Source organism: Pan paniscus, chromosome 14, assembly GCF_029289425.2.
Source record: "Pan paniscus chromosome 14, NHGRI_mPanPan1-v2.0_pri, whole genome shotgun sequence".
Taxonomy (NCBI): domain Eukaryota; kingdom Metazoa; phylum Chordata; class Mammalia; order Primates; family Hominidae; genus Pan; species Pan paniscus.
The window spans coordinates 96,026,991-96,041,306 of record NC_073263.2 but is presented as its reverse complement, the minus strand read 5'-3'; the positions used below and the strand labels follow the sequence as shown (position 1 = coordinate 96,041,306).

General features: G+C 42.1%; 1 protein-coding gene across 8 annotated transcripts in view; it reads left to right on the top strand.

Moving 5' to 3' along the window:
• Nucleotides 1-14,316, top strand: part of DCT (dopachrome tautomerase) — a 141,194-nt gene that overhangs the window by 45,229 nt on the left and 81,649 nt on the right. For 6 of the 8 annotated variants that reach the window (XM_055096901.2, XM_034936851.3, XM_034936852.3 and 3 more), the window contains one exon: nt 453-595. The exons of 1 other annotated variant lie outside the window; for it this stretch is intronic. Coding sequence is in view for 2 of the 7 variants with exons in the window: in XM_034936852.3 (XP_034792743.3) it covers nt 490-595 (106 nt within the window). In the remaining 5 variants the exon portion in view is untranslated. Of the gene's footprint in view, nt 1-433; nt 596-14,316 lie in introns of all 8 variants that reach the window. One more of the 8 variants, XM_057299604.2, reaches the window with a different exon arrangement.

Here is a 14,316-nt window from a genome sequence, read left to right as displayed (position 1 = left end):
TGTTTTTCTAAAATGTAGCTTCTACAAACGGACTTTCGGCCAAATCTAGACTCTGACATTAAATAAGATAATGACTGATGTTAGAGGATTAGTAGAAAATCTAGAAATAGCCTGCACTTGGCAGTAGGACTATGGTATCTAATCTGGAGGTAATATTATCTTTGTCTAACAAAGAAGTAGAATTTTTGAAGCTGAAAGAGACCTTAGAATAATGCAGACCAAGCCCTAATTCCCCTTATTTTCCAGATGAAAAATCTAAGACCTAGTAAGATAATGATAAAATGCGTGTGTCAAGAACCCTAGACCAGGATACCAGATCTAGTGTGCTTTCCCCAAGACCAAACCAGGGCCTTCGGGATAACAAAGAGTATTTCTGTGACAAAAGAGACAATTTGTTCTTATAAACATTTTCTAACCTTTTTTGGTGTACCAGGCTTTTGTTCATTTTTCAGTCATCAAGCCTAACTGAGCATCCACTCTGTTGCTGAAATGCTGCTGGGGATACAAAGACAAATGAAGTGCCGTCTCCGTTTTGATGTGACAAAGAGACTAGAGGAAGATGAACATGTGAACACACACAGACCAATGAGAAAAGGTAGGAGGGAGTTATGCAGAAGGTGCCTTGGATACAAAGAAAATAAGCCAATACAAGTCATTTCTTATTTTTCACACACCTAATAATAAATGGCATCACCTTGGCAAGTCACAAATGTTGTATTGGAAATCCTTAGCAATATTTTTCAGAGGGTTGCTTAGGGGCATTTTGGGTGGGACAACTCTGCCACCTGCCCATTGAATGCCAGTAGCAAGTATCCCCCCAGATCAAAAAACAAATGCTGGCCGGGTGCAGTGGCTCACCCCTGTAATCCCAGCACTTTGAAAGGCCAAAGTGGGTGGATCACCTGAGATCAGGAGTTCGAGACCAGCCTGGCCAAAAAGATGAAACCCCGTCTCTACTAAAAATACAAAAAATTAGCCGGGCATTGTGGCAGGCACCTGTAATCCCAGCTACTCAGGAGGCTGAGGCAGGAGAATCACTGGAACCTGGGAGGTGGAGGTTGCAGTGAGCTGAGATTGTGCCACTGCACTCCAGCCTGGGCAACAAGAGCGAAACTCCATCTCAAAGAAAAAACAAAACAAACAAACAACAAAAAAACTACAAATGCCCCAGCACCACCAAAGTTGTGCACTGCATCAGTTGATAAGCTCTACCAAGGCTAACAGGTAACAAGAATCTACCTGCAGTACACAGAAGCAGAATGCTGCTTTGCAAACATATTGAAGCATTGAAAATTAGTGTAAATTTGGAACAGATGATTTTAGCTGAAGATTAATTACGTTAGCCAAACACAAGAATCACAGTCTATAAAAATAACAAGGATTGCACCACTTTTCAGCAGCATCTTATTAATTCCAAGTCTTGCAAATTTGGCTTTGGATTAAGATGTACTAATGTTTATTTTTGCCTTCACTTTGATAAATGATTTCACCAAGCAACAACATAAACAAGACAGAAAGAAAATGTTTACTTCACTTATGCACAACCATCCCCATTTATTTTACAGGTATAAAGCAAACAGTAGTTCATCAATAACTCTAATAGTTATGAAAGCCAGGACCCCCACTTGAAAATTGTATGAGCAATTTTTAAAAAGAGAATAATGGGTATGTACCTGTATTAGTTTTCTAGGGCTGCTGTCACAAATTACCATAAATTGGGTGGCTTAAAACAGCAGTAATTTATTCTCTCACCATTGTGGAGGCCAGAAGTCTGAAATCAAGGTATAGGCAGGGCCATGCTATCCCCAGAGGTTCTAGGGGAGAAACCATCCTCTCTTCCAGCTTCTGGTGGCTCCAGGAAGTCTTTGGCTTGTGACAGTATCACTCCAATCTCTGCCTTTGTCTTCACATGGCTTTCTTCCTTGTGTCTCTCCAGTTTTCTGAGGCCTTTGTCTTATGAGGACACCAGTCAGATTTTGTGCCCACCCTAAATCCAGGACTGTATCACTTTAAGATCCTTAACTTTCCCCTCTCCTCCTCTTCCCTCCCCTCCTCTCCTCTCCTTTTCTTTCTTTCTTTCTCTTTCCCCCACCTCCCCTCCCCTCTCCTCTCCTTCCCTTCCCTCCTTTTTTTGAAATGGGGTCTCTGTCACCCTAGCTGCAGTGCAGTGGCGTGATCTTGGCTCACTGCAGCCTCGACCTCCCAGGCTCAGGCAATCCTCCTACCTCAGCTTCCAGAGTAGCTGGGACTACAGGCATGCACCACCATGCCCAGCTAATTTTTTGTATTTTTAGTAGAGATGGGGTTTTTGCTATGTTTCCCAGGCTGGCCTTGAACTCCTGGACTCAAGCAATCCATGCCCCCTTGGCCTCCCAAAGTGCTGGGATTATAGGCATGAGCCACCGCACCCAACCTAACTGTATTTTCAAAGACTTTATTTCCAAATAAAGTGACATTCACAGGTCCCAGGGCTTAGGTCTCGAGCACATCGTTTTGGCAGACATTATTTAAACCACCACGGTGTTTCTAACAATATTTTATAATCCGCCTCTTTAATAGTTAAACCAGGTTTTCCTTGCAATGAGCCTGACTTGGGAAGCCTCACTGAGTCACAGAAAGGTGGGGACCTGGGGTGGCAGGCTCACAGTGGCTGGAAGTCAGAGGATTTGTCTGCATGAGCAGATGTGGTCTGGAGATACAGATTTCGGAGAGAGTGCAGCGAGGAGAGGAAAGGACAGCCACACGTTGAAGGGCTAGTAGACGAGAAAGATTTATAAAGATGACTGAGGAAAATGAAGAAAAAAAGGAGGACACAAGGAGAATGAGGTACCTGGAAGCTGAGGGAAAGGGGTAAACCAAGAAAGGAGAGGAGGGGGTCAGAAAGCTACAAAGAGGCCAAGCAAGTGAAGGACTGGCCAGATGCCTGCTGGGTGTAATCACAAGTTCACCAGCTCCTCGCAGCTGAGTGTTGAGGGCTGATGACTGAACGCAGGTGCAATAGTTAAGGAGTAAATGGAAAAAGAGCAGGTGGAGGCTGGGAGCTCAGGCCACTCTCCCAAAGAGTCTGGCTGGGAAAGTAAGCCGAGAACTATGGCAATACCTGCTGGAGGAAGGTCCGTGTCCTTCCCCACCACAGAATCAACTGGAAATGGCAGAGGCAACAGAAGAACATGATGGTGAGAGAAAGGGGCAAAATTCATGGGATGAGGGGGACAGCAGGGAGGGCTATGGAAGAGTGAAGGCACCCTCAGCAGAGCCTCAGAAGTGGGGGCTGAGGCTATGGAAACAGTGGGAGACCCAGCAAGGGCAGAGTGAGGGAGACAATAATACCTACAAGATAGCAAACTTTGGGCTGCCTTCAGCTTCCTTAAGCTGAAACATGAGGACTTTCCTGACATGGTCTCTGCTCAATCTGCAGCCTTGTCCCTCATGAACTCTTCCCTTCTTGCACCTAGTGCGCCACATTGTGATGATTTGGCTTTTGTAATGCTGTGCCCTCTGCTTGGGACACCCTCCCTCACTCTCTAGGTTTGGTGGTCTTGCCAGGAGTTTCTGCAAGCCTGTTCTCATTCTCTCTCTCTCCTCTCTCTCCTTTCTCTCTCTCTCTCTCTCTGTCTCTGTCTTTGTCTCTGCATAAGTACCGTGACTGCAAGATCCATGGCTGTCTTCTTCCCCATCCTTGTGAGCCTGGTGCCTAGTGCAGGGCCAGGCATACAGTAGGTGCTTAATAAACATTTGTTCAAGGAATAAGTCAAAAAGGAAGGAAAGTAGAAAGGAGGAACAGATGGCGAGTAGAAAGGACAACTTACTTTTTATGTACTAGAGGCACTAACTTCTTTAATTTTTCCGACAGCCTGATCAGAGAGAGGTATTATGAACACCATCCACTTTTTATAAACAATGAAAATAAATGCTCAGAGAGATGAACATTTCCAAATTCTTTTATTTATTTTTAATTTATTTATTTATTTATTTATTTATTTGAGACGGAGTCTTGCTCTGTCACCCAGGCTGGAGTGCAGTGGTGCGATCTCCGTTCACTGCAAGCTCCACCTCCCGGGTTCACGCCATTCTCCTGCCTCAGCCTCCTGAGTAGCTGGGACTGCAGGTGCCCGCCACCACGCCCGGCTAATTTTTTTTTGTATTTTTAGTAGAGATGGGGTTTCACCATGTTAGCCAGGATGGTCTCTATCTCCTGACCTCGTGATCTGCCCGCCTCAGCCTCCCAAAGTGCCAAATTCTTTTAAAATCTATAAAAGAACAATTATTTAGAAAAAAAAGAAACTAAAAATCACTGTGTGAGGATGGCAGTGGTAGAAAAGTCTGGAAGGATCGTCACCAAATGTTAATGGGGTTGTCACAGAGTGGTGCATTATGCTATTCTGCTTTTGTTCCATTTGCCTATCTGAATGATTTTTTAAAATGAAGATATATTTACAAAGTGAAGAGCAATGTTTACTGCAGCATTATTCTAATAGCCAAGAAAAGGAAACAAGCTAAGTGTCCATAAACGGTTGAATGGACAAAGAAAATGTGGTACACAATGGGATATTATTCATCCTTAAAAAGCAAGGAGATTCTGTCATTTGCAACAGGATGGATGACTCTGGATGACATTATGCTAAGTGAGATAAGCCAGGCATAGACAGACAAAATCTGCATGATCTCACTTATATATGGGATCTAAAAACATCAAACTCTTAGAAGCAGAGAGCAGAATGGTAGTGATATAGTTTGGTTGTATCCCCACCCAAATCTCATTTTGAATTATAGCTCCCATAATTCCCACATGTTGTGGGAGGGACCAGGTGGGAGATAATTGAATCATGGGAGTGGTTTCTCCCATACTGTTTTCATGGTAGTGAATAAGTCTCACGAGATTTGATTATTTTCTAAGGGGCTCCCCCTGTTGTTGGCTCTCATTTTCTCTCTTGCCTGCTACCATGATTGTGAGGCCTCCCCAGCCACGTGGAACTGTGAGTCCATTAAACCTCTTTTTCTTTATAAATTACCCAGTCTCGGCTATGTCTTTGTCGGCAGCATGAGAACAGACTAATACAGGTTGTTGTCAGGGATGGGAAGTGAGGGAAATGGGGAGATGTTGATGAAAGGGTAAAAGCTTCAGATGTGTAGGATGAATAAGCTCTGGAGATCTAGTGTATAGCCCGGTGACTATACTTAACTATACTCTATTGTATACTTGAAATTTGCCCAAAGAATAGATCTTAATTGTTCTCTCACAGACAAAAAAGGTAACTATATGTTATGGATATGTTAATTAGCTTGATTATCATTTCACAACATATATGTATATTAAAACTTCCTATTGGATGCCTTAAATATATACAATATTTGTTTGTCAGTTATAACCTCAATAAATCTGAGGAGAAGAGGGAAGGCCAGCTGTGCTTTCGGTTAGAGCATAGTGGGGGTGCAGCCCTCTCCTATGGAGAGAGTGAAGGGCTGGAACACAGGGTTGGCCAGAGTCATGAGGGGAGGTCAGTTTAATATTCTCCATGGCTTGGACTTGAGGCTAGCTCTGGGAGTCAAATCATTCCTAACTTATTGATTCCAGTGTAAAACTGAAATGGTGTCTAGGCCACCGATGGTGCACTTTGCTTATTTGTTCATTAAAAACTAGAGGTGTTTTGTATGTTTAAAATTAGGCCATCTAATTCATGCTGCCAGGTTTGCTTTTGAACATCCTGAAGAGAAAATTATTCTTTTATACTGCCATCAACAGCCACTGCTTGGTGCTTTGGAGGGAATGCACACACACACACACACACACTCTCACTCTCATGCACACTCCTTTGGTCCTTTTATTGCTTTGGGAATGGGAGCATATATCTTTATGCTTTTAGTCTTCTTTATGCTAAATGTTTATGCCAAGTTTTAATCAGGAAGATAAATGTGTGTCTGGAATTGGTTCCTTCTGGTGGGTTCTTGGTCTCACTGCCTTCAAAAATGAAGCCGCGGACCTTCACGGTGAGTGTTACAGCTCTTAAAGATGGTGTGTCTGGAGTTTCTTCCTTCTGGTGGGTTTGTGGTCTCGCTGACTTCAAGAATGAAGCTGCAGACCTCTGCAGCCAGTGTTACAGCTCTTAAAGATGGTGTGGACCCAAAGAGTGAGCAACAGCAAGATTTATTGTGAAAAGCGAAAGAACAAAGCTTCCACAGTGTGGAAGGGGACCCGAATGGGGTGCCACTGCTGGCTGGGGCGGCCAGCTTTTATTCCCTTATTTGGCCCACTTCCTGCTGGTTGGTCCATTTTACAGAGTGCTGATTGGTCCATTTTACAGAGTGCTGACTGGCATATTTACAATCCTTTTAGCTGGACACAGAGCAATGATTGGTGTGTTTTTACAGAGTGCTGACTGGTGCATTTACAATCCTTTAGCTAGACATAGAGCGATGATTGGTGTGTCTTTACAGAGTGCTGATTGATACATTTACAATCCTTTAGCTAGACACAGAGCACTGATTGGTGCATTTACAATCCTCTAGCTAGACAGAAAAGTTCTCCAAGTCCTCACTCGACCCAGGAAGTCCAGTTGGCTTCACCTCTCAAATGTACACAGCTCCTGTCATAGTTCAGGCTGCTGTAACAAATTACTGTAAACTGGGTGGCTTCAACAACAAGTGTTGATTTCTCACAGTTCTGTCTGGAGGCTGGAAGTTGAGATTAGTGTGCTAGCTGGGTCAGGTTCCTGGTGAAGGCCCTCTTCCTGGTTTATAGAGGAAAGCTCTCTCTGGCCTCTTCTTATTAGGGCACTAACCCCATTCATGAGGGCTCCACCCTTGTGACCTTATCATTTCCCAAAGGCTCCACCTCCTAATGCCATCCCATTGGGATTAGGGCATCAGTATGAATCTGGAGCAGGGAGAGGGGATGCAAATATTCAGTCCATAACAGCTCCTAAAGATTTTCTGCTCAGCTCTAATTTATTTGTTCACTTCTTTGACAATTTTAACTGTGGGATTGAGGAGAAAGTCTGTAAAAGTCCCTCTTATTATGCTTGGTCTACCTGTTTTCCCTCACTGATGGAGTAGCCAGGGCGCTTAATCTAGTGGGTTCCTCACATATTTTATCCACATGCAACTCTTGACACTCCAACTTTGGGGATCTCACTCATCCAAGATTGTTCCCTTCTTGAGGGAATAGAGGTTTAGGATTCTGTCTGGCTGTTGTCCTCGATTCTGAGTTTGCTTCCTGAGGACAGCAGCTCTTACTTAGGCCTCCAAAAGGTAGCTTGTTCTTTGCATTTGAGAATATCCTCCACTGAAAAGTGCAGAGCAGACATATTAAGGTACTCCAGGGAAACTGAACCAGTAAGATGTATATGTGCAAGCACATGTGTACACACACACACACATATAGGTGACCCCTGAACAACATGGGTTTGAACTGCACAGGTCCATTTGTACATGGAGTTTTTTTTGATAAAAGTTACATGGAGCATGCCTGCCTCTCCTGCCTCCCCTTCCATCCCCTCTACCTCTTCCTCCTCTGCCACACCTGAGACAGCAAGACCAACCCCTCTTCTTCCTCCTCCTCCTCAGCCTACTCAATGCGAAGATGAGGATGAAGACCTTTATGATGACCCACTTACACTTAATTAGTAGATATATTTCTCTTCCTCATGATTTTTAAGTAAAATTTTATTTTCTGTAGTTTGCTTTATTGTAAGAATACAGTGCCTAATACATATAAAATATGTGTTCATTGACTATTTATGTTATTGGTACATCTTCCAGTCAACAGTAGGTTATTAGTAGTTAAGTTTTGGGGGAGTTAAAAGCTATACTTGGATTTTAGACTACATGGGGAGTTGGTGCTCCTAACCCCATGTTGTTCAAGGGTCAACTGTTATTTACCTAGAGAGACAGATTTATTTTAAGGAATTGGATCACTTGATTATGGAGGCTGACAAGTCCAAGATCTGCAGAGTAGCCTGGCAGGCTGGAGACCCAGGGAAGGGTTACCGTTCAAGTCTGAAAGCAGTCTGCTGGCAGAACTCCCTCTTGCTCAGGGGAGGTCATTCTTTGATCTATTCAGGCCGTCATCTGGTTGGATGAGGCCCACCTACGTTATGAAGAGCAGTCTGGTTTACTTAAGGTCTACCCATTTAAATGTTAATTTCATCCAGAAAATACCCCGCAGAAATATCCAGAAAAATGTTTAACCAAATGTCTGGGTGCCCAGTCAAGTTGACACATAAAATTAACCAACACAGATTTCCCAGAGGCTCGACTGAAGAACATTTATGAGACACAATTTAGTTCAACTCTTAACGTGTTCCCTGTGAGTCTTGAAGGACGTCCAGCACTTGTGTGGGCACAGCAAGGAGCACTGAGGCCTGCAGCTTTCCTCTCTCTCCTCTGCTCCAGGTGTATTCACAGCCCACTAGACACTATTTCCAGAGCCTGCAGAAGCCGAGTATCCATTGTGCTCTGAAGTCCTGGTATCTAGGAGCATGTTGCAGCCTGCTGTTGTGCATTTCCCATGGTGAACATGCAGGTTAGGCATGTTGCAGTTCTAGTGCTTTAGCAGTTAAAAAGGGATGCTCAACCTATTAAATGCAAACTGTACCACATATAAATATCTTCCTTCATGTCTCATTTTTCTGTGCCTTAGCATATCCAAATTATGTCCCTTACCACCAGCCCATACTTGAAGATCAACAGGGTCTGTACATGCCACTGTGAGTTCTTTGAGATGAGTGAAAATGTTAATAATGCCAGAATCCGGCCGGGTGCAGTGGCTCATGCCTGTAATCCTAGCATTTTGGGAAGTCAAGGTGGGTAGATCACTTGAGGCCAGGAGTTGGAGACCAGCCTGGCCAACATGGTGAAATCCTGTCTTTACTAAAAATACAAAAATTAGCCGGGTGTGGTGGTGTGTGGCTGTAATCCCAGCTATTTAAGAAGCTGAGGCAGGAGAATCCCTTCAACCCAGGAGGCAGAGGTTGCAGTGAGTCAAGATCATGGCACTGTACTCCAGCCCAGTGACAGTGAGACTCCATCTTAAAATAAAAATAAAAATAAATAATGCCAGGATCCATTCCAAAAACAAGTATAGACTACAGCTCTTAATCTCTGAGTTGATTAAGCTGGATCACACTTTATAAGGTTCAGAATGAGGTCAGAAGAAAGGGCTGGGTAACATCAGCATGTTGTTGACAATAAGTGAATACTGATGGCACAATGAATAGGGCAGAGAAAGGCAGGGAAGAGTCAATTGGCAACGATCAGAGGCGCGTTGTTCCTTTCTGGGAAGAGCCTGCTCTATAGACTTCTATGCAACAGACTTACCATGCAGCTTCACTAGCCTTGCAGAGCCATCCCTTCATGAATTCTAAGGGGGTGCCATATCAAATTATTTATAACCAGATTTAAAAGAAAACCCTCATAGTTGAAATATGAAGTTATTGTGTTCAACTTCTTATTACTCCAAAAAGCTTATACAGTTGAACCATGTCTCTCTCTCCCTTTGAGATAGTACATTCTTCACAATTGTGGAATGATTAATACAGTTGGAGAGAGGGTAAAAATTAATATTTTAACAGAAATATTGTAATATTAGTGTCATGACATCTTCCCAAAAGGTAGCATGTTATATTCTTCTTTTCTCTTTGAATTTTTGCATCTTACATTTTGACAAGTGCTCCTACATTCACTAAAATTTAAACTTTGATGATACATGGAATACATTTTTTATTTGAAGTTTTGGCTTAAAGATGAAATTATGTCTTGGGCGCTCTGCTTTTGGGAGTAGAAGTGGGTACATTCTTTCTGGAGGGCAATTTGGGAACATATAACAAAAGCATTAAAAATAAGCATGTAAGGCCGGTTGTGGTGGCTCACACCTGTAATCCCAGCCCTTGGAGAGGCTGAGCTGAGTGGATTACTTGAGCTCAGGAGTTCGAAACCAGCCCAGGCATCATGGTGAAACCCTGTCTCCACAAAATATACAAAAATTAGCCAGGTGTGGTGGCACATGCCTGTATTCCCAACTACTCAGGAGGCTGAGCTGGGAGGATGGCTTGAGCCTGGCAGGCAGAGGTTGTAGTGAGCCAAGATTGCACCACTGCACTCAAGCTTGAGTGACAGAGCCAGACCCTGTTTAAAAAAAAAAGAAAATATAAATCAGCATGTAGTTGAACAGTCTGCTTCTTGGAATTTAACTCATGGAAAATATCATAGAGGAGGGCAAAGATTAATTGACGAGGATGTTTGTTGCAGAATTATTAATACAAGTGACAAGCTGTAAATAATGCTAAATATTCAAAAACAGGGAAATTAAATCAATTATGACATCATAATTATCTACTATACAATGAGTATTCTATAACCCTTCAAAATCATATTAAAAAATATGCATAACATATTGTTAAATGGAAAAAATAATGCAGAATGTAATATAATTTTGTTTCAATTATGTATATGCACAGAATAAAGATTAAATGTATAAATATCAACATGTAAGCTGTGGTTATCTCTGAGTGAAGGAGTAGTGATTAATTACTTTCTGCTTCTGTTTTTTAACACTTTAAAAACTTTCTATAATGCAGTGAATCATTCCTTCATTATATTATAGAAAGTTTTCAGAGTAAATGATAACTTAGTGCTAGGGAAGACCTGCAGGAGGCTAGCGAGTAAAGGGTTAAACAAAATTCCACACATTTACTTCCTAATTTTGCTGTTGCAAGGAGAATGGGTATACAGCAGGAATGAGACAAAACTGAGTGAAGGAAGAGGAGATCAGCAAATAATATCAATTAGGCGTTCCCTGCCTGGGAAATCCCTGAAGGTAGAGGAGAAACTAGTCTCAGAGAATCCCTAGTGAAATCAGTGAGGCTGATTACACCTAAAATAGACTTAAGGAGCACAAACAAAATGATGAAAGGATGCAGATTGGGGAATAGTGACAAAGGAATCAAAATACCCCTCTAAGGAAACTGTTTCCTGGGCTCTGGCTAGGAGCCAGGATCGGGGAGGCCAAGCACAGAAGGCAGATGTTAAAAGCTGTGAGGCCTGCAGGGCCAGGTGGCAATGTATGGCAACGAGGAGCACTAGCTGTGAGATCCTGGGGAGCCATGAGTGGGCTTAATGCAGGATTTCTGGAGCTTCTTGTCTTTTGGGATGAGCTTGAGATCCAGACTTTTAGGTGGAATCTCCTAATTTTATAGCTTTTGGCATCTCTAAACATTTAAAAAAATTAATAGCCTTTATTCTTTAGAGCAGTTTTAGCTTTACAAAAATTGAGCCGAAAGTAGAAAGAGTTCCCATACAGCCTCTTACTGCCCCACTGTTTCCACTGTTGATACAATCATTAACTTGGGCCCATAGTTTACATGAGGGTTCACTCTTTGTGTTGTGCACCCTGTGGGATTTGACAAATGTATAATGACATGCATTCACTGTTACAGTATCACACAGAATAGTTTCACTGCCCTAAAAACCCGCTGCATTCCACTTATTCATCTTTTCCTCCCTCCCTACAAGCCTCTGGCAACCACTGATCTTTTCACAGTCTCCACAGTTTTGATGTTCCCAGGATATTGTGTAGTTGGAATCATATCATATGTAGCCCTTTCAGACTGGCTTCTTTTACTTAGCAATATACATTTTATTCTGTCCATGTCATTTTGTGCATGTCACCATAACTTGACTGAGGTATAACTGATGTATAATATACTGCACATATTTCAAGCCTACCATTGGATGACTTTTCACCTAAGAATTCACCAGTGAAACCATCATCACACTCAAGGTAATGAATGTTTATCTGTCATAGTCCTCATATGCCTTGGGAATTCCTTTCTCACAGCCATACCTACCACTCTGTCCTCTGGCCGACACTCATCTGCTTTCTATCACTTAAGATTAGTTTGCATTTTCTAGAATTTTATATAAATGATTATATGTACTATTTTTGTCAGTTTTTTTTTCACTCAGCATAAGTCGTGGGGGGCAGGCATTTCCCTTGGATCCTGTAGAAGTCTAAACTTCGAGAAGCTGGCAAGTCTTAGGATGATGGCTAATAATATGAATTAGAGATGTGCCCTAATATCAAAAACCATCTTATAGAGTATATTAGATCTGAAAATAGCCCACAGTGTTCTTTTCTTCGGGGTCATGTTGCAAAAGAGTCTCTCTTGTCTTGAGCACAGATGTGAAGCATTTTTCACCATTGGATACAGTGAACCTTCCAAGCACAATGGATGCCTTGGGTGCTGCCATTCTCTATGACTGCCATGTTTTGATTGAGCAAAGATTTCAGACTTCCTTCCTCTGTACTTTGACAACTGCAAATTTGGAAAAAGCATTTTCAATATGTACTTCGATCAGGGGTCAATATAGACTATGAAAATATATATACTATAATTCCAATTAGGTTTTAAAAAGCTATTGAAGGAATGAATATTTTCATCTGGAATGATAAACACCAAAAGATTAATTAGAATAATTCCTTGATGGTGAGATTATGAGTGATTTACATTTTCTTTTCTGTACATCTTTGTGTTCTTCAGTTTTTCTAAAATGAATGTTTCTTATAAATAATGTGAAAAAAATTATATTAAACCTCAAATTTGGGGGTTTGATTTGGAAGACATTAGCAAGTAATTTGGAATAAGTTCCCATCCCCAACTAACTTGGATCCTGTAGTCCAAGTAATAGTCATGGTCTATCATTCAGTTACTTGTGCTAGGCACTGTGTTAGATATTAGATATAAATATTAACAGAAGGCAGGGAGTGAAGCCCCCAGGCATAGCCAGTCATGTTGCCCTGGAACACAAATAGGTGTCCAATCTCCTGCAGGAAGAGGAGCTGCTGCCATTCTGGGAACCTCAAGCTTAGTTCAGAGGAAACATCTATGAGGAGAAGACCCAACCACCTTCAACTTAGAAGAAGCAAAAGAGTTCTGTGGACCCCTCTGTAGAGAGGGAGGGGCATGTGATTCAAGAGGCCACCTGGATATTTCAGTTGAAGTTTATCTTTAAGGCTCGCTGCTTCTCTGCTGTCATTTATAAGTTCATTCAATAAATACTGAGCACTTTCTGTGTATCTGCCTTTAACTGTTGAGTTGGGAGAACGATGAGCTAAGAGTGAGTTTTACAAATGCGATGCTTGAGACAAAGGTGAGGGGAGAAAAACGTGTCCATAACAAGTAAGAGAGATCTCATGTTTTACTCACCCCTGGTTGTCCAGTGAGAGAAAAGAGCACTGCACTATGAATCAGGATGCCGAGGCTCTGTGGTCGTGAATGAGTTATTCTAAACTCTGAGTGGGCTTTGATTTTCTCACTTGAGAGTATTGGTCTAAATGATCTTTAACTTCTCATCCAGATCTAAAATTTATGAGGTAATATGGTTCACAGAGACCATGCATAGGACTAACTGTAGAATTCTGAGAGGAGCTCCAGTACTGATTGACGAATGCTAACCTTTGCAGAAGTAGACTCCCCTACACCCAATTTGGCACTTCCGTGAGATTAAGCAGAATTCTTCATGTCACCAGAAAGCAGCTAAGTCTTATGATGGTGACCCACTTCTCTTCAGTTTCTCTTCCATACAGCATGACCCATACCAACACTCCTTCTAATCCCAAAAGTTTGCGGATGTGTTCAGGATGACTTGGTTGTAAAAAGAGAATGCGTATTTGAGTTTTGATGCCCAGTTTCACCATTTATTATCTGTTATTGGTTGAATTGTGTCCTTCTCAAATTTATATGCTGAAGCCCAAACCCTGAGTAACCCAGAATGTGACCTTATTTAGGAGTCAGGTCGTTGCAGGTAATAATTAGTTAAGATGAGGTCATACTGGAGTAGGATGGGCCCCTAATCTAATATATTGGTGTCTTCATAAAAGGGGAAATTCAGGCCCAGAGCCTTGAGCCCAAGAAGAACATCATATTAAGATTGGAGTTCTATATTACAAGCCAAGAAACTACCAGAAGCTGGAAGAGAGGCCTGGAAAAGATCTGCCCCTATCACTTCAAAGGGAGCATGGCTCTGCTGACACCTTGATCTTAGACTTTTAGCCCCAGGACCGTGAGATGATAAATTTTTATTGTTTGAGGCACTCAGTTTGTGGAAGCTTTACTCTGAACTCTTTACTCTCTATGGTTCCCAGTCCCTAAAAGCGCCCTGACTTTTCTTGTTCACTGACATCTTTGTATTCTTTCCGGTCTTCGGTGAGGACTAAATGTCTCCACAAGAAGGTTGCTTACCCCTCCATTATTACATACTCTTCTGCTGAGCTCCAACCTGGCCTTTGAATCATTGGTGCTCAAGGTGAAATCCATTTCA